At 47.4% G+C, this 21,092-nt stretch overlaps 1 protein-coding gene across 1 annotated transcript; it reads right to left on the reverse strand.

Moving 5' to 3' along the window:
- Nucleotides 1-2,877: 2,877 nt before the first annotated feature.
- LOC112550677 (membrane-spanning 4-domains subfamily A member 15-like) lies at nucleotides 2,878-19,147 on the reverse strand. Its single transcript, XM_025206953.1, has 7 exons — nucleotides 19,045-19,147; nucleotides 16,865-17,051; nucleotides 16,091-16,219; nucleotides 11,697-11,753; nucleotides 8,832-8,957; nucleotides 7,657-7,770; nucleotides 2,878-3,320 (listed from the first exon to the last, which is right to left on the reverse strand). Exons 2-7 carry the CDS (start codon nucleotides 17,036-17,038, stop codon nucleotides 3,177-3,179), a joined length of 744 nt encoding a protein of 247 aa, XP_025062738.1. The 5' UTR covers nucleotides 17,039-17,051; nucleotides 19,045-19,147; the 3' UTR covers nucleotides 2,878-3,176.
- Nucleotides 19,148-21,092: the final 1,945 nt, after the last annotated feature.

The raw sequence follows: 21,092 nt of genomic DNA on the forward strand, positions 1-21,092 counted from the left end.
ATCCATAGATGCTTCTCAAGTAAATCCCGGGATGTCATTCTCCCCTTGTACTCGGCCTTGGTGAGGCCGCAGCTGGAGTACTGCGTCCAGTTTTGGGCTCCACAATTCAAAAAGGATGTGGAGAAGCTTGAGAGAGTCCAGAGAAGAGCCACGCGCGTGATCAGAGGTCAGGGAGGCAGACTCTACGACAACAGGCTGATAGCCATGGGGCTCTTTAGCCTGGAAAAGTGCAGGCTCAGGAGTGATCTGATGGCCACCTATAAGTTTATCAGGGGTGACCACCAGTATCTGGGGGAACGTTTGTTCACCAGAGCGCCCCTAGGGATGACGACTAGGTCGAATGGTCATAAACTATTGCAGGCTGGAACTAAGGAAGAATTTCTTTACTGTCTGAGCCCCCAAGGTCTGGAACAGCCTGCCACCGGGGGTGGTTCAAGCGCCTTCATTGAACACCTTCAAGAGCAAACTGGATGCTTATCTTGCTGGGATCCTGTGACCCCAGCTGACTTCCTGCCCTTTGGGCGGGGGGCTGGACTCGATGATCTTCCGAGGTCCCTTCCAGCCCTAATGTCTATGAAATCTATGAAAAGTATATTTGTATTTGCTTTGATCTTAAACTGAATAATATTAGCATTCGGAGCATTAGGCCTCTACCATATTAGTAATCTTCTAGTTTCTCTTTAACTGGAGAAACATATGTGTTTTGTTATGTGTGATGATGTCCCACACCACCTGCACCTCCCTTTTCAAATCCTAGATCTGTCTGCGTGTACTGCATGTGGTGTATGGGTCCATTTGAGACCCAGGAGCAACACCAGGGGCTGAATGATGTGACTCCATGGACCAAGTCCAGCCTACAGCCCATATCTTTGACACTCTTGCCCTAGGTGCTTTCTTTCTAGTCTTCTGGAACCTCACCTGTCCTCTGACAGTTTTCAAAAGATATTTGCTAATGCCTCTGAAATTACACCTGCCAGTTCCCTCAGTACTCTAGGACGGAATTCATAAGGCCAAGCAGATATGAAAAAAAAATCTACGTCTTCTGATTAGCTTACAACCTGTTCTTTCTTTATTCTAGCCCAAGTCTTTCCCTCCTAATCACTGATACTAATCACAGGGCTGGATTAAACCTTTAGTAGGCCCTATGCAAACAAACTCATGGGCCCTAGGCCGGTTTAAACCTCCCTCTTCACCACAGCACTGCCACTTGTGGGGAGCAGGGCTTGCTGCTGCACCAAGGAAGCCAGTAGAGGGGAGGGGAAGGGAAGGGAGGGGAAGGAAGGTGGACGGGGCCATTCACGCTGCTGCCACAGGGGGAAGGACCGGGCCACCTGCAGCTCAGGGCCATAGGCATGTGCCTAGTTTGCCCATGTGTTAATCCAGCTCTGACTAATCATATAACCAAAGTTAAAATTTTTCGTAAAGACAGGCAAAAAAGATCTTAAACATTTTGGCCTTCTGGACATGATCTGATATTAGCCTCCCTTCCCCACTAAGGAGAGGAACACATTTCACAGTTTCACAGAAGTTAAGGGGCTGGAAGGGACCTCATGAGATCATTGGGTTCAGCTCCTCTGCTCTGGGCAGGAAAGACTGCTGAGGTCAAATAACCACAGCAAGTTATGTATCCAGTCTCCCTTTGAAGATCTCCAGGGTAGGTACCTGCACCATCCCCGCTGGGAGTCTATTCCAGAGTCTGGTCACATGAACCGTGAAGAAGTTTTTCCTTATATCCAGTCTGAAACCTTCTTCTAGGAGTTTATGACCATTGCTCCTGGGTTTCCCCTGGTGCACTTCAGTGAATAGTTGTTCGCCTAGCCCCTGATGCTCTCTGATGGTTATATTTGTAAGCTGCCAGCATATCCCCCTGAAGTCTTCTCTTTTCTAGGCTGAACAGCCTCTCATATGGCTTGCTCTTCAGGCCTCTAATCATATGAGTGACTCTTTTTTGGACTCTCTCAAGCTTCTCCACAACTTTGTTGAAGTGTCGTGCCCAGAACTGGATGCAGTACTTCAGCTGCGACCTCACCAATGCCGAATAGAGTGGGAGAATAACTTCCTTAGTTTTGCTTGAGATGCGTTGTTTGATGCATGCCAGGGTATTGTTTGCTCTGCTAACTAGCATCGTACTGGTGGCTCATATTCATTTTATGGTCAATTATGACCGCCAGGCCCCTTTCAGATGTGGTGCTAGCTAACTTAGCACCACTGAGCCTGTAAGTTTGTTGCAGATTTTTCTTCCTCAGATGGAGCATTTTACACTTCTTAGTGTTGAACTGCATGTGCTTGTGGTCTGCCCATCTAACTAATCTGTCTTTGTCCACCTGGATCATCATCCTACCCTGATGCATAGCCACACTTCCCCAAAGTTTAGTGTCATCAGCAAGCTTTGCTAGTGTGTTTTTCAGCCCCACATCCAGATCATTGATGTCCTTGAATATCCTCCTGTTTACTGGGTATTCTCTTACCCTTGTTCTTATGTCTGATTTTGTTTGTCTTTTCCTGTTCTGACCCTTCCTGAGTTTGCTATACCTTGATCAGAGGTATAACTTTAAATTTTGGCACCTTCACGGTGCCAGAAGTGGACGGGTTGGAGAAAGGAGCACTTAACTTCTTGCTCAGGGGCTGCAGCAGTGACACAGGCTCTTGTTGCTTCAGTGCAAGCTCCCCCAAAATGGGATGCAGTAGCAGTGCAGGCTCTTTGAAAGCTGCCGTTCTGGTACCCTCTCTGAATTGGTGCTCAGGGCTTTTGTACTTATTGCCCCCCGCCCCCAGTTATGCTACTAACCTTCATATTCCTCCATAGTAAATTTCACCAAGTTTCCAGGTTTCTGTTTTTTGTATAATTCCTTTTTCAATTCCATGTCCTTGCATAACTTGTGATTTAGCCAACAATTGGGAAAGGATCTGTTTTCAAGTTTTATTGAAGGTACCAGAAAGGAAATTGATCAGGGCATGAGCCTTTGGTGGATAGATATTTCTGGAAAGTCAATTTCATCTTTCATTACATAAAAATGATGAATGGGGTAGAGCTGCAAAGAGAACAAAAATAGTTCGCTTTGCAAACATGGTGGGAGCTGGAATGTAGAATTGTGCTCATGGACTAGAATGAAAATTGATCAGGTAGGGCAGGTCTGGATTGTACTCTTAAAAAGGAACCTCCCTTCATGTGGTTTTTAGTATTCATTCCTTCTGAGTCCCTCTATTCCAAGCTCTTCCTTCTTAGTATAAGCCATGTTGTCATAAGATGGGGGAGGAGTCAGTGGAGTAGAAGGAACCATTGAATTTGTATTCACAGTATATGGCATGAGGACCACGTCCTGCAACAAACAAACAAACAAAAGAAAGAAAGAGAAAAAAGAAAAAGAAAAAGAGAAAAATGATGAGCTAGCTTTAGGAAAATCATCATCACCTCCACCACTCATTCACAGATCCTCAGCCATCATCATGTGTAGACTTGGCAGAATTTGACTTTTAATTTTGAAATAATTTTGATGGATAGTACCCATTTTTATTTTTAAGCATTTATTTTTACTTTTACTGATTTACATTTTCAGGATTGCATGAAATTAGGGATGTGGGGGCATTCGTATGTGTGTGTGTGTGCATGTACACACACACACACACGCTTGCAAGCGCGCGCGCACACACACACACACACACACATGCCCGCTTCCTCCTCCAGCCTAGCACACAGCATGTGTGGGGAATGTTGCTGTGCTGCCAGGCTGTCAGCCTACCACCTGGCCCCAGTGCGCAGCGCCGCCAAGTTCAGTGCTACTTTTCTTTTGTCCCAAACCAGTTGCTTCCTGCCACCCCTCTCCCCTCTCCTCCCTCCCCGCATCCCCTGGCAAGGAAACCTCTGGCTGCTGCAGCAGCATCTGCCTCCTGCAGCCAGTGGCTTGCTCTGCTCCCACCTGAGTTTGCAAGGGAGGGCCTGACTGGCACTGAGCCAGGGAGGCAGGAGAGAGGACAGACTCACACACACAAACAGGCACACAGTGCCCACCTTCCCCCCGGCTCCTCCTATTCTCCCGCCTCTAGCTGCTGTTTAGCAGGACCCCACCCAGGTGCTGTGGTAGCAGCCTGTTGTTACACCCCCTTTCTATAAATTTTGATTATTAACGATGGAAATATTTTTATATTTTTGTTGGTCTGTGAGTGTGAGGTGAAATCACCATCTATCGATGTTGATCAGTTAAAAAACCCTGGATCCTGCCACACCTAATCATGTGCTATAGCACTGCCACCATCATCTCCCTCATCCTTCTAAGTTCCCAGAACTGGGATAAATGCATGCATGGAGGAATTCTCCTGAAATGACTGGCATTTCACTGAGGATGATCACATCCTTTCACCAGTAACTTCATTATTAACCCTCTATATCCTGTCAATACAGCTTTCCTTGGGGAGGTGATGGGCATTAGGTGCAATGGAACATTACACTGGTCTCCTGCTATTATTGATATCATTTTGTTTACAATGTCAAGATGTTTCCATGGGCCCTGACTTAAGCAGGTTTGATGTTGGGCACTCATAGACTAAATGAGGTGGGTCCCACCAGACCTAGAAGTAAAGGTCATTTGTCTGTGTTTCTTCTGGGTTCAAATTAATGAAGCACCAGTTTTTTGCTGGAGCTGCAGGCAGCTTTATGTGCTCTTTGCTAAAGCTGTCTGAAAAACAAGTTTTGAGTGAAAAATCAGGTGGTCCACTACAGTATATTTTTTCATGAATTGTGTCCACTTTCTGTGGAAAATTGGATATTGATTGAAAAGGTGAATGACCAATGCCTTCATGTTTCAATTCAGAACTGCTCTCCTGGTGCCTCCTGGACAGCACAGCTTTGTTGCCTCAAGTCCCTATTCTCCTGGACCCACCCAGTGGGCATCCCAAAGACAAGCCAGGAGAGCTTTTGGGTCAGATACTGGTTGAAAGAGGCTTGGAGCTGTGGTAGGGAAACTCTTGCTTGCTCTAAGATTCCTCCTGTGCTCAAGGAAATGGTATTACATCAAAGACATCAGCCTCCAGCATCAATGTCTTTTCTCACAGTGCCTTGTGACAGTTGCGCTATGGCTCCCAATCTCTTCTATGGGATAGTTCTTGTAGCTGTACTACTTCTCCCATGACATACCAGTACTCTTCCCTTGCAGGAGGTGCCATGGTGGTCCCTAGACATTTTACAGTATGGGAGATGTCATCTAGCTGGAGTCCTTAACCAAAACAAGGACAGTAGGGGCCAGATCCTCCAGGTAAGCGAACTTAGGTGCTTAAATATGATACTATAACACTTAGGTACTCAAATGTGATTCTATACCACACTGCTTGAGTCCCTGAAAACCATCTCCTGCAAAAAATGGGTGGGTTCTCCTCCTTTTCACTGTTGTTTTGTGACTCCATCTTCAGGGCAAGATGACTGTGTGTACAGGATTGCCAACTGCCTGTAAATTTATGGACAGGCTGGGAAAAGGAGGCTAAAAATGCTTATCCATAAAGTCTGTTAAAAAAAAGAGCCATCCATAAAAAACTAAGGAGTCTTGAGCTCGACTGAAGCTCTGTTCTGAGACTGAGACTGGAAACAAGCATTGATGGGTAGAAAAAGCAGAGCAGCACCACCTGGTGTTTGAGCAAGAGTGCAGCACCCTGCAGACAGAATTCTCTCAGGGTTCTGTGGCCCATGGAAGCCTCTCTAGCACCTCCCCACCCATGCTCCTGGGCATGTGCCACCACTGCATCTGTCTATGCTGCTTGTAATGGCTTTTTGACTCAAACGTAGGCAGAGCCAGACAGTTTGTGGCACTGAGTAAGACAGGGAGTGGGTGATGACCTGGGATTAACCTGTGGGGCTGGAAGGGGAGATAGGTATTGGGTGGGGATTTGCATCAGGACAGGAAGAGTGGGGCCGCTGGTGTTAAAACTCAGGGGTGGGATAGAGAGGGGCAGCATAGTGCACTGTGTAGTTGGGGGTGTCAGGGTGTGAGGTGAGCAGGGGACCCCTGGGTTGGGGAAAACACAGTGTAAAACCATTGCTGTAGTCAAGTAAGACTGTTAAATGTTGGTGTTAAACCCAAAATTTGAATCCGCTCCTTGTTACTGCTGTCCAGGCCCTGGCAGAAGGGTTACATTTACATTAGGTAAAACATATATTAGTAAAAACATATTTCAGTAAAAAAATTGCAGATTGTCAGCAAAAAAAAAAAATCTTGTGTTGGCAGCCCTGGTGTGTTATAAAAGTAAAGATGCATTCATTAATTGATTTTCAGGGTCCATTTCAGGGGTGTGCAATTATTTGGGTTGGAGGGCCAATTAATGAGTTTTGTTGAGCTTTTAAGGGCAGTGCACACATGCATTCACAGACACACATGTTTAGACACATATCTGCACACACACAAGCAGACACATGCATGTGGAAACACACAGGCATGCACAGACATGAACACTCACATGCAGACACACAAACACACGAGTTCCCCACATCCCCCCCCTTGCACCTTCTCTCCCGCCCTATTTCCCTGGCATGCAGCTGGATTAGACAAGAGTCATACCAGCTGCACCCATGTGGACCAAAGTGGTGCTTGGGAACATTTTTTTTTTTTTTTGGCACTGGCCCATCACAGCCACATGCTGGGGACTCAGGGCAGGGGAGGAAGTGCAGGGAGAAGGGGGCCAGTACCACATGCTGGGAACTTAGGTCTAGGCAGGGGCCATATCAGGGTCAAGCAAGAGCCATGTCAGCTGCTCCAGTTGTGTCCACGTGTCATGGCCTTAAGTAGCATGCGGGAACACAACACAGCACCACATTAGTGGTGCCCGCACATCTACCAGGCCCCAGCTATTTCTGGCCCAGGAGGGTCAGGATAATCAGTGGCTCCTGGTCCTCTTCCCCAGCACCTCCTCCCCTTAGCTGTAGGGAGAATCATACCCAAGCTTCAACTCAGCTGGGGCCAGGCTGTCTGGTCTGTGAATGGCCGCGAAGTTGGAGCTGCACACAGACAGCCTGGCCGGGCACAAACCTGGCCAGGAGCTCAGTGCCCCCTGCCTTGAAGCATACGCTGGGGGTGGGACAGGGCAGGCTACACTGGGCTGGGACAGGAAGAGAGAGGCTGCCTGGCCACTGGAACTGGAGCTGCTTCTGCTGCTGTAGCTAGCTATGGCACAAGGAAGGAAGAAGGGCAAGAGGTGCTTAAAGCCAGGGCAGCTGCAAGCTGGATACAATTCTCCTTGAGTGGATCAGTCATGGGTAAGACAGAATCATCTGGAGGGCTGGATCTGGCTCACAGGCCATATTTTGTCCACCCCTGATTTAGATGCCCAATAGGTAGAATAGAATCTGACCCCAGAAGCATGTATCACTTGAAATACAACTTCCATGGGGCAGAGTGGTACCATTTTGAATTGAATATTTTTTTGATTTGGAGTAATCAGTTTTCTAATAAAATATTTTCCGTGGAAAGCAGATGTTTTTAGCTAAAAATAACCGGTCCAAAACCTTTTCTTTTTTTTTTTTTTAAATCTTCACCCAGTCCTTACTTAGAAAACATCACTGTCCCCCCTCTGCTCCAGACATGTACAAGGCCTTTCCCAAATGCATTCTTTAGGGAAGATACTTAACATAAGAACTCCGTCTACTTTCAACCCATTGAGAGCTAAGACACTCACGTCCTTAGGTCGGCAGCAGGTTGCCTGGCACCCGAAGTGAGAAACTGAGACTGCAATGGCGAGCTCCAGAAGAGTGACCAACAGTAGCGTAGCTGCAATTCCCTTTCCAGCTTTCTGAGGAGCACAGAACCACATGGAACAATAGTTACTCTTGACTGTTTGAGATAATGCATTACTCAAAGCTGCAACGAGCTCCATCAACAGCTCACTCCCCTCCACTCCAAGGGGATGCGCCAGGAGTGCATTTTAGGGGAAGCTGAAGCCCATCCCTGGCTCTCCCTATCCTTTTAGAGGAGTGGTGTAGAAACACAATCCTCATTCCATTTAGCATCCCCATTAGTGGCAGGGCATAGAGCCAGCATAAAGAGAGTGAGTGTTAGAAGGGCCTTAGGTGGTCATGTAGTCCAACCCCCTGCTCAAAGCAAGACCACTCCCAACTAAATCATCCCAGCCAAGGCTTTGCTTAGCTAGATTTTAAAAACCTCCCAGGATGGAGATTCCATCACCTCTCTGAGTACTGGGTAGCCTGTTCCAGTGCTTTACTACCTTCTTCATGAAACAAGCTTTGCTAATATCTAACCTAAACTTCCCTTGCTGCAACTTGTATGTATGCAGAGATCAGTGCCACTAAGGTGCTCCCTGTGTACACGGCAGCCATTTTTCCATATGGAGGACTTTACTGAGCGTGCCTTGCATATAACATCTCTACCAGCTGCAAGGATGCAACAACCACAACAATGAGTCAGGGATACAGTGGTAGAAACCTGCTCTGCTGTCTGTGGAAACTGGAGTTTTGCCCTCTGAGGTAAGAAGGACCACTTAGGCACTGCTAACAGTAATAGTTTCCTTAGTTGTGAAGGGAGCAATTCACCATTTGACTTTATCCTTCACAGCCTCAATTTAGTAAAGAAGTAGGATACATTTCCAATGAGGCCAAATGTCCTGGTTCTCATTTACCGTATAGAATCTGCATGGCCAGAGCAGTGTATCACTGTCCTAGTATAAATGAAGCTCATGCCCTCTGGGTTACTCATATTCATCATTTGTTTATCTTGGCATTTTTTAATTTGAAACGAGAGCCATCTAGATCTGTGCCTAATGTGAGTTATTCCAGACACCAGGTTTTCTAAACAGGCAAAGCAATGAATGGTGCATGGCAGAATCAGGTCACTTACAAACAGAGGCTCTTGATCCATATAAGAGAAAAATATTCCATTAATAATCAGCTCTACTGTCAACAGAATTGTCCCACAAGAGGCAAAGATGGCACTGACGAGGTTCGTTCCTAAGCTGCCTTTCACCTGCAAGAGGAATGTTATTTGTCAGTGGAGGGAGAAAAGTTTTGGTTAAAATAAGAACTTGTCCCTTACATTCAACCCAAACCCTGAATCCCTTTCAGAGAACTGGTAAAGCCAGGATGAATCTTAGTTCTTGTGGAAGACTAGGGTATAGAAGACCTGAGATTCAGGGCTTGTAGAACAGTGTTGTTTTTAGCTGCACACTAACAATTAGGCACATACATGGACTCAGGCACGCTGGGCATTTTTACAGATGCAAGCGCTGCAGCGCCAGGTGCTTTGACAAGCGTCCGGCACTACGACACTTGCAGGTGTATAAGTGGCAAAATGCATATCAGCACTGAGAAAATGGTGGTGGCATGCTTTTGAATTAAAACACCTTGGAAGTGCTTTAGTTCAGAAGCGCATCACCGCCATTTTCAGCATGCTGATGTACATTTCACCTCTTATACAACTGCAGGGGTGCAGGGCAGTTCGCCTTAGCTTGCCTTAGCTCGATTAATCAAGTCTGCTCCGAAGCAGTGAATCTCTGGTGCATCCTGGGAAAAAAAGCATGTGAATAAATGCCCCTAAATGTGATTCTGTTCCACCCTGCTTGAGTGCCTGAAAAACTGTTAATGTGAGAGGTGGGTGGACCCTCCTCTTCCTCACTGCTTCCTTTGTGACTCACTCCCAAGGGTTAGATGACAGTGTATTAGAAAAGTAGATGCATTAATGGGTTTTCAGGGCCTGAATAGGGTGAAATAAAATCACTTTTTAGGCACCAAAATCCATATAGGCTATAAACAGATGCATCCACTAAGAAGAATGTTAGTGTTGGCAAGAAAAGGGTGTATGAACTCTCTGGTTCTAAACCTGAATGCTAATCTAGATTGAAGTAGCCTCTGAAAACAATGAAATAGCTCTCCTGGAAAACTCCATGCCTGCCCTCTCGTACTCCAGAACAAGAGTGCCTCATTCACGTAATATTATTTCAAAGCAAAATTCTGGAATAAGCACACATGGAGCTATGCAGGAACAGCTACTGCATGTGTGTACAAGACCTCAGGTCATTGTCGTTAGGCCTTCCTCTGTGCTCACTACCACCCACTTTAGGTAGGACTGAAAATGCTGAGCCCCACAGAGGAAAAATGGAGCTATTTTCAGAACATATCCTTTTAAATCAAATAAAAATGAAAAAAAAAAGGTGGGGAGCATAATATGGCAATCAAAATAGAAACTTTTTATTCTTGGGAAAATAGTAGCTGGGTTTTAGGCCTTTGGCTCCAGCTCAGATCCAGAGTAAAGGCACCCCCTCCCCGTCTGGGCACCCTCCTCCCCTTTCCCCTATTTTGCTTCCCCTCCTGGCCCCTGAACACTAGTAGAGCAAGAATCCCAGCATCTCTCAGACTCATGGTGTTCCCCAAAACTCTTTGGTATTGCTTCCTTAAGTAGTTTGTGGATTAAAAACCTGAATCATGTAAACAAGATGAGAAATATATGTACAATAAATCTTTCCTTATTCAAAATGGGTGCCACCTGGCCTTTACTGACCCCATAAAGATGGTTGATATTTCCCTGGAGCTAGTTTGCATGTGGAGGTGAGACTGTCTGAAAAAATGACGGCAGCCAACTCCCATTCTTCTCAGTAATTATGACACAGGAGCTAGGAAGAGCTGGGAAGTCTCTATGGGTTGAAACAGGGTTCACCAAAATGAAGTGGATTGGCTGGGGTGGGACACCACAGCTGATCCACTTTACTGAGGAACATGCACATCTCCCCTTGTCCTGCCTTTGGCCCCCTGCCCCACCAGTGCAGGACAAGGGGTGATGTATTCCCCTTGCCCAGGGATTCCTTGGGTCCCTTGCTGCCGTGTATGGAGAGCTGTGCTGAATTGTGCCTCATGTGGAGGCATGAATCAGCATGGGTCCTGGCATTGGGTGATGCAAAGATGTGGGGTAATGCAAAAGTTGGGTAATCCCTGGTACCCTGTGCCTCCACATAGGGACTTGCACTTATGTCTGAAGCATGGGCTGATGTGGGTCCTGGCAAGGAGGCATGGGGTACCAGGCGTTCCTTGGCTCCTGTGTTCCCCTACTGGGACTCACACTGACCCATGTGCTTGCATGAGGCATGGAGCAGTGTCAAGGTTTGAATTACACTTTGGCTTCATATTGGGCACTTTGGCTTCATATTGGGCATCCTGCCAGGCTGTGCAGGGGTTCCCACTCCCTGGGCTCAGACCCCCCTGAGGGGCTCCAGCCCCCCGCCCCCACACACTCACAGCCCCCCACACACCCACATCCACCCCCAACCATACAAAGTACCTGCATAATTGCATAATTTTGAGTTTTTCTGTGCATAATTGTGACTTTTTAGCTGTGTGATTAAAATCATGATTAATTGTGACTAATTTTTTTAATCGCACAACTAATTGTGATCAATTTTTTAATTGTTTGACAGCCCCAGGTTTTTTTTAATCAAGAGAAAGTTGGTTCTCCAGGAACTGCTTCCAGGAGGGAACAGTCAGGCTGCTGGGGAAGAGGGAAGGGGATGCCTTAAACTAGTATCCTTGTTTTCCCTCCAGACCCCTGCCTGTCTCTTCTGTTTTTCCCAGTGTGCATGCTCCATGTGCTTGATTCACAGGTCTCTTCTCTTCCCTGTGATACATCCTCCATCTTGGCTTTTCTGGGAAAGAATGGATAAACTCTACATATCCCTTAGTAATATAGAAGTGGAGGAAACCTTGGAGAGGAACTCACCAGACAGGTACTGTGATGCAGCTCAGCTGCAACTGAGAGGGATCCAGAAATGAGGAACTGTGCAGAAAAAGAAAAAGATTGAGATATTGTTAAGGGGCAGGAGATTACTTCACAGGTATAAGAATATTCAAGACAGCCTGTATGTGATAGGCATGAGGGCAAGGAGAAAAGGGTCCTTCCCTCAGAGTGGACAGACTGCCTCCTAAACCATCGCAATCCAGTCTGGTCAAATGACACCTCTACTGCAATCCTCCTTCAATAGATGCTTCCTCTCTTCTCTCCACAGAGTCACTGTTTATCTCCGGCATGTGAAGTACCGAAGTCATTGTGATCTGAACCCTGGGCTCATTTTAAGAACAAGGTGGGTACGTCTACACAGGATACTTTACTGAGCAGTAGCATAGTTTATTGGGCAGTAAGAATGCATGCCTACACATGCACATGCTTACTGCACAGTAAACTTCGCTAATCACAAGTAAATTTGCTACCTGCAAATGCAAGTAGCAAATTTACTTGTGATTAAATACTGTGTAGTAGTGCTCATGTAGACACCTGGCCAGGAGCAAATCTGCTCCCAGTGAACCGGGCAGTAGGGGGTGAGATTGCTCCCTGCCCTGGGAGCTGATTGCTGCCAGGGCGGGTGCTGCCACTGGAGCCCAAGCAGGAATTATGTCCCCCTGCCCTGGCAGTACAGATTTCCAAGCACCCACTCTGAGATTACAGTTAGGAAGTGGGGGCTGGGAGATCCTTATCTCCCAGCCCTTGCTTCACCATCATGATCAGGGAATGGGGAGCTGCGCAATCTGGCAGCAACAGCACAGCTCCAAGTGGCCCGGCCCCACTTTCTAGCAGCACATATTGCCTAAGCATTCGCTGCTCCATTTTTTTTCCATGTGTTTTTGAACCCCTGGATATCCAGAGGTCAAAAAAACTGGAAGCAGCGCATGCTTGGGCAGCATGTGCTGCTAGAAAGCGGAGCTGTGCCACTCGGAGCCGTGCTGTCACTGTCACCAGGTTCCACTCTGCAGGATCACCATGGCTGCAGCTCCCAGGAGGCCTCCAGGACCCCAGATAAAGCTGGTGGGGCTAGCACAGTGCTGGCTCCAGCCTCCTCTATGCCACCCAGGGCAACTTGCTGCATGCCAAAGCGTGCGTGGTACAGGCATTCCACAGAGACAAGAAGCAGCAGTGCAAGGTGCACCACCACTACTTGTCCCTAGAGAACCAAACATCTATGCACATCTGGACGCACCCACAAAAGCCTGGACCTTGACTTGAGCTCAGCAAGTTGGAGATGGAAAACACGTGACCTCACAAAGCTTGGGCCTTTTCATAAGCCCACCAACCAGGAGTTGCTGAGTTAGTGACTTCACAAGGGCTTGGATATGTTAAAAGTTGAGTGCCGAGGGTTTGGAACAGGTTCCCCCCAGAAGTGGTACAGTCACCCACCCTGGCGATCTTCAAAAAACATCTTGACACCCATCTTGCTGGGGTCATCTGATCCCAGCAGTCTTTCTTTCCCAAGTGCAGGGGGGCTGGACTCAATGATCTATAAGGTCCCTTCCAGCCCCTAACAACTATGAAACTATACTACCATCAGTCCAGCAGGAAGAGGCGCTTAGCCAAGGACTTACTGGCACCTGGCCTTTGACCTCAGACACAGGATGCAGACAGTGAGTCTACAGATCAGACCTGATCTCCAAACTGGAAATCCGGGACTCCTGCAGGTACAGCAGGCAGAGAAATAGCTGGGATGACTGTAGCTGCCCTCACAGGAGGAGTTTGGAAGAAGTTCCTTTCAAGCATGTAGCGATGAGTTAGAGTGGAGGGAAAGGGACTGCATATGGAAATGTTTCTGAAGTTTTTCCTAGCACTATATTTCCCCTGCACCTCTCAGGTTATCTGTGGGCACTTCTACACATGTGCCTGACTGCACAGTTGTTACTGCACAGTTACTTAGTACTTGCTAAAGCAAGTACTAAATGACTGCACAGTAACTGCTGTTACTATGCAGTCCTGGCAGCACGTGAATCATTTTCGATCCTACTGTGCAATAGCATCGACGTCACAGGTCATGCCCGCTGATGATACAGTGACATAGTGTCTTGTGTAGATGCACCCTCTGAGTACAATTAAGCTAATAATACTAAAAAGGAGATGTGTATGGCTTAGACTGGATCATTTGTATATGTGAAAAGTCTCTTAGCTGGAAGCATCTCTCTTGTCTTCTGTCTACATTAAGGGCCTTGCTACCTGTTACACTGTGAGTGCATCTACACATGAATTTGATTCAGGAACAGTTTAGTAAACAATTTGCAAGTAAATGTTCCTGCGCACGCATCTATACATACATTGAAGCAGGAGCAGATTTGCTGCTAATGGCAGTAAACTGGTCCTGCTTCCTGGGGCCCTGCAATGGGGCCCTGCAATGGGCTCCTGCCACCACTAGGGGGAGCTTTAGGCTCCACGGGGTGCTAGCCCAGGGACTGGCAGAGAGCACTGGGCCAGGAGATGGCTAACTCCTGGCCTGGGCTGGCACATTACACCCTGACCCTGGGGCTCCCTGCTGCCAGGGCAGGGACAATGTCCCCCTGCCCCGGCAGCAGGGAACTCCTGGCCCTAGCTCCCAGCTCCCAGCTCCCAGCTCCTGGCCCTGGCTCACTGCTAGCTACCGCACCAGCAGATCAGGGCGGGGAACTGGGATCTACCCTATCCCTGCAGCTCTTTTCATGCCTTGTGCCTCAATCACCTGATCAAGGTATGGGGCTGGGACCTGCCCTAACCAGGACAGTTTCTAGACCTCTGCATGCAGGATGGAGGCCGGGGAGTTGGTTTACTGCTCAGCTCTGCGAGCACAGAGCTGGGTGGGGAACAGGTTGGGGAGCTCATTCCCCACAGCTCTCCAGCTGGGTCCCTGCCCAGCTCCATGCTCATGGAACTGGGTGGGGAACAGGCTCCCCAGCCCCCACCAGCAGGGAGCTGCCAGTGCCAGCTCCACACTGCAGGGCCGGTGATGGGAGACCCTTATATCCCAGCCCAAGCTTCATGGTTGCAGAGCTCAGGCTGGGAGATCATTATCTCCCAGCACCAGCTCTGCAACTGAAGGACTGGTTCTGGGAGATCGTTATTTTCCAGTGCCATTTCCATGGTTTCAGGGCCGACACTGGGATACCCTTATTACCCAGCACCAGCTCTGCAGTCATGGGGCCATTGCTAGGAGATTACGATCTTCCAGCATAGGCCCCACAATCGTGGAGCTGGTGCTGGGAGATAAGGATCTCCCAGTCCCCCACTCCCGACTGTGGTGGTGGAGCAGAGGCTTCACAGGTCAGCATTTTGGCCCTGGGAAGCTGCCCTGCAAGTGTTGGCCATTTTCTCCACTGCAAGAATTTTCCTCCCAGACCCTGCTTCCTGATTGCAATCTCAGAATGGGGGGCTTGGAGCTCCCTGCTACCAGGGCAGGGGGTCATAGTCCCCACCCAGGCTCCAGTGGTGGAGCCTGCCTCAGCAGCAAGCAGTTCCCGGAGACAGGAAGCAATCTCCTGTCCCCTAGTGGACAGCTGACTGGGAGCAGATTTGCTCCTGGTCAGTTGTCTACATGACTGCTACTAAGATGTTACTAATTGAAAGTAAATTTACTACTTGAATTTGCAGGTAGCAAATTTACTCATGATTAGCAAGGATTTAGTGCACAGTAAGCATGCGCACATGTGGACGCACATGCTTACTGTGCAGTAAACTAGGCTACTGAACAGTTAAGTGTCTTATGTAGACAAGCCCAGTGAACTGCAAAAATGTTGACTGGCTTAGTGTTAGCTTGCAGTCACACCTTCAACTTAAGTGGCACATTTATGGCCACATCTTAATGGAACAGGAGCTGGGTTTTACAGATCAAGAGATAATCCTGCCCTGGAGTCATGTAACTTTGAGCCACATATCAAGTGCTTTAAGCCACTTACAGGTTTTAACATGGGGACAATCCAAGGATTAAGAGGAGCTGCCCAAAATTTATTTGTAACAAGGCCCTAAGTGTGCCCATAGCCATTGTCATTTTTTGGTACTAGGTTATGTTTGGTCCAGCTCAATTGTCAGCATTTTGACAGTAGTCGAGATACCAGCCAAGGATACCAGTCAGGAGCTGAAATCAGGAAACATGAAACAAATCTGAGGTCTGGACAGGGGCATGGGGCACCATCCAGAGCCACTGTTTCCACCAGCCACCTGACAAAGTAGTGACACCCAGGCTTACCTCAACTCAGCTCCTCCACTCAGTTTGAGGAGTGCGCCCCGGCTGACTGTTACTAACCCAATAACTCACCACTAAAGTGTCAAGTGATGATAGATGTCAAGTTCCCTGCCATCCTTTCCAAAACACTTCTGCATGCTCTACTCACCATCAACCCCCCCCAGAAGGGGTACCCGCTGTACGTGATGACAGAGACGTATGATGTCTGTGCTTCTATAAGAATTATAGAGACACTTGCAAATCCCATGTGAATCAGCCCGATCAAGATCTGGATGGCCTGTTTGGAGAGGATGGACCAATATGAAAGAAGTCACTTCCTTTCCTCTTTGGAGAAGAACAAAGACACCACCATGTCATAAGCAAAGCTGATCAAAAAGAAGAATTTTCCTCTCTCAGGAAATTCCTGTATTTTGACATGTGATTAGGTTCCAAATCAGGAAGAAAATGTTGAAATATTTGACACTTTTTCAGAATTAAAAAGATGATTTGGAAATATTTAAATTCAGTTTGTCAAATTTCCTTGAAATGCAGGTTTGGCTTGGTTCAGTCCTGGACCATGTCTGATGAACTGAGGTTGTGCCTTCTAGGAGTTATAGTTTAATTGTTCAGGGCCACAGTCCCTTCCGTGGCTGAGGCTCCTGACTGGACCACATCCCCCAGTTGTGACATAATCATAAAATTCCTGTGCTATAGTTCAGGAAAAAGGAAGGACAGTGCTCTGTCTTGAAGACAAGCTCAAGTCCTCCACTGATCCTTGAGGTACCAGTTAATGTGATGGTATGCATTCCTTTGCATCCTTTCCTAAAAAGCTGTTTGTTAAGGAAAAAAGGCTTAAGTCTGGAGTGTGCTCTGGCTCCCAGGCCTTTCCCCATAAACCTCCATTTCCACGCACTGCACTGCAGCAATTTGTAACCCCACTCACCCCCAGTGTCTTAGGCTCTGCTCTCAAGAATATCGCCATTGTCCTGTCCACCCTCCGGTTGATCTGTTGAGGTTGATTCACAGAGTTCATGGTTTGTCTCTCTGGGGTGATGCCAGCACTGTCTGGAGCCATGATTACCAACACCTGAGTGGTCCTGCCTCCTGGCATCGACATAATGGCAAAGAGACTGCAAAAGAGAGTGGTTGGCCCAGGTTAAAGTCTATATTATAACATCAGTTTGCAGTTTTCAGGCAGCTGGAAGTTCCCTGGGCCCTGCAGCAGCTTGCTGAAACTGATTTTCTTGCTGGTTTCACCATTCAAATTGGGGAACTCCCCTCCCCCCCTCACCCTTCTGCCCCACCCCAAGCCTGTCTCTTACCCACTGACTCCTCAATTTACATCTTCACTGACTACCTGTCTTGTATGCATACCAGCCCAGCCTCTGGCTTCTTTACTTTTCATTCCATCCAGGAAGACCACACACCAACTGCAGATGCTTCCTTAGCCTGATGAAAGGTATTTATTAGGCCTGTGTGAAATGGCTAGTATTCGCTTCGGATTCAGATTTGGCAGATTCAGAGGACAGCGATTGGATTCGGTGATTCGAATCACCGTCCCAAATTGATTCGGCTGAATCAGCCAAATCTCTAAATCAAGTAGACCCCATCCCCTGCCTGCTCTCCCAGCCCCATTAATGGGAGAGCATCCCGAGCCCGAGCATCCCAGCTCTTAAAAAGAAAAGAAAAAAAAGCCCTGCATTCACTGGCTCCTGCCAGGCAAGGGGGTGATCACCACTGCACCCCACTGCCCTGTGCTGAATGGGGGGGGCTCTGCCACAAGCCCCCAGAAGCCCCAACAATAACTGCAACAGCTGGTGAGTGCAGGGACTATTTTTTTAAAGAGCCAGGATGCTGGGGATAGGCAGGGCAGCCATTGATGGGGCTAGAAGAGTGGGTGGGGGTCAGGTGACGCTCAGGGAGGCTGGGGGAGCAGGCAGGGGATGGGGCCTGGCAGGGGTCCCCCCATGGTCCCCTCCCCCCACCTCCAGCCCCCTGACCCCTTACTTACCAGCACTGGAACCAGCGAGCAAGGACTGCCCAAATCTCCGAATGTTTCTGAAACTCTGAATCTTTTCTGAATTGATTCGGAGAGCTTCAAATTGATTCAGACCATTTTATTGGTCTCCCAATTCGATTCAGATTCAGAGATTCAGCCACCAAATCAGGCCGAATCTCCTCCGAATTGAATCAGCACCCGAAGCTTTGCACAGCCCTAGTATTTATACCCAAAAGCTTGCAAAGAAGAATTTTTCCAACTATTTTAGTTGGTCTAATAAAAGATATCAGATTTACTCAAAGAACCTTGTCTGCCTATGTCCTTAGACCAGCATGGCTACAACCTATACCCTTGGTGGTTAGAAGAATCTCTGCAGCTTGGAAGGGCTCCCTGGGTCTGTGGACCAGGGCAGTCCGGCTATATAGACTGTCTGGAGCTGGGCATCTCAGGACTTCCAGACTCCTGAGCCACTGGCAGGCAGTCTGGATGAAGGGCTACAGAGTAAATAGTACAGCCCCTTCTTCCCCAGGGGCTGCACAGCCCTATGACTCCCATTACCATCTCCTTGTCACACTCAGGGCCCAAGCACTTAGGGCAGGGATCAACTGAGGGCAGTTTGGTTGTTTGAAGGGAGACACCCATTTTGTTTATTAGAGTTAAAAGCACTGCATTTTGGATCTGGGCTGAGTAGGTGCCAGCTACTAATAAACATGTGATGCTCAGGCCATGTGAATACCGACCTGGTGGCTGAACCCTGTCCTTCCTTGATATCAGCTTGTGCCAGCTTGTGGAGTCCAGACCATGTATGAAAAGCTGCAGGTTAACACCAGCCACTCACAGTACTTTTCCATCCTGCTTGGCAATGTTCTCCAAATGGGCATTGCTTCCTTCCCCACCAAGAGACAGCTTCTCTGACCTACCACTTCTTCTCCACCCTCTTCTGCTTTATAAAACCTACCAGATAACTAAAGAACAGTAACTCTTTAAACCCTGGTCTTCCAACCAAGAGACAACAACTAAGGAAACCATTGAAAATATCTCAGGGCATCCACTGAACCCCCTTCCCACTGCCTGGACCTACTTAGATGGGGTCAACCTAACAGAGCCCTTTCTCCTATACTTACTCAGCTCGCTCCCTCTGAACTGCGACCAATCGGCTCCCACCAGCTTCAGGTGTCTGAGCTGCCTTACCAGGAAGTTCACACTGATTCACACCTAAGAGCCTTCGTTAGCCTCAGACTTTGGACCCTGCCCCGGTTGTCACAGCCCCTCCTCTGTGTTGTGCTGAGAGGGACACTCCAAAGTTCTTGTCCCTTTTTGATGCCTTCTCTTCACCCGCTGTGTATATTTTCTTCATGCTGATCAGTCATCATCCCTTCTGGCTGAGAACACAAGGAGCTTCCTAGCAGAGTACTGCATTTCCCAACTTGCCAGAAGGGCAATACCACCATCTCTTTTATTTTTTCTTTCTAAAGCAGTGGTTTTCAAACGTCTTAAGACTCAAGGCCCCCCAGGCTCAAGACACACCTTGTTAGCTTCAAAGCATCCCTCAGAAAATGCCAGCTCTTATTTTTCATTCATTCTTTGATTATGGAAAAATCATACAGCAATTTTTTTCTGTTGCATAGAACTCAGATTACAACAGGTTCAAATTCTTAACCCTATGGGTTCTTACTTAAAAACATTGGGTTTATCTTGTGAATCATATTTGCACACCTAATGCTGCTAACATTGTGTGGCATTCCACAGCACCCCTAAAGGATCTCAGAGCACCCTGATTGGGAATCACTGGCCTAGAATAATGGTTCTCAACCTTTTAAATTCAAGGTACCCCTCCATAAATTCCCTAAATTTGGTGGCACCTCGACTGAGAATCACTGTAAAGTACCAGTTTGGTGACTTTATCTCCAGGCTGCAGCCACCGTTGCCAGATGCAACTGCCCCGCACACCTCTGTTTCCAAGAGGACATGTGGGGCTCTAGGCTCCCCCAACTACATTAGGTTTTGCTCTCCCTTTCCATGTTCTGCTCCTCTCCTCTCCCCTTCCCATTGGCTGGCAGTCAATAAATAGAAAATGCAGTTTTTACAGAAGAAGAATATAGCTATACTTAAAGAGTCCATCTCTGGGCTGCTGCCTGTGTTTTTTTTCTACAAACTACTATTCAATAATGGAGCTGGGAAGAGAAGGGAACAAAACATAATGCAAGCAGGAGTGCTAGCTCATGCTACAGCTACTTCCCCATTTGCCTTGTATGCTTCTCCTGGAAACAGAAGCATGTAGGGCATTTTCACCCTGCTGCAGCTCTGGTGATCAGTTCCACCAGCACTACAGTCACCCTTGAAAGGGTGTCATGACACCCTTTTGTGCCACAGCACCATGGTTGAGAACTTCTGGCCTACAGGGAACCTCTAAAAAAATAGATGCAAGTGCTGGGGCTGATTGTAAATTTTTTTCTCAAAACAATCTTTTTCAATGAATTGGATTTACAGCTAAACAAAGCCTTTTTGTGGGGAAAATCTGCTTTCCTTGAAAATGTTTGAAGTTTCATTGGAAAACTAAAGACCAAAAACATCCATGTTTCTCAGCCACATCCCAAAATCTTGTTGGCTGAAAATTGCAACATTTTCATGTTCTCAAGGAAGTCATATGAATCCATGGGGAATAAAATGTGATGAATATAATATTTGTGTCTGTTTCCACTGACAATTTCCATGGGAGTAAAAAGCAATTTCAAAGTAGACTCCACCCTGTTAAACAGTTTTGGACAGAGTCATCTCTGCACAGTTGATATCCTGGCTAGACAAATGTAATGGAGTGTGTCTTGTCATGAACACAACATCCTGGAAGAAGCCTCCAGTAGTTGCATTGCATATCCTCCAAGCAACTTCAAGTACCCACTTAACAGGCCCTGTCTTGTTCTAGCTCATGTGCCAAAGCCTGGGCTAAGATGTATCCCTGTCATTTGAGGTATTGCGCCCATTCACTTACTTGCCTGCCTGGTAAGATGATCCAGTGAAGGGAAGTGGGGTGCTGATAAAAGATTCCTACTTTTGGACATTACTGATGTGGAAGGGACACAGCTCAAGAACTCCAGTTTCAGATAGGATATGTATTAAAAAATATCTAGCCAGATACAAGCACAAAATGCCAGTGTCAAAACAAATATACCAG

This window comes from Alligator sinensis, unplaced genomic scaffold (genome assembly GCF_000455745.1).
Source record: "Alligator sinensis unplaced genomic scaffold, ASM45574v1 scaffold437_1, whole genome shotgun sequence".
Lineage (NCBI taxonomy): Eukaryota > Metazoa > Chordata > Crocodylia > Alligatoridae > Alligator > Alligator sinensis.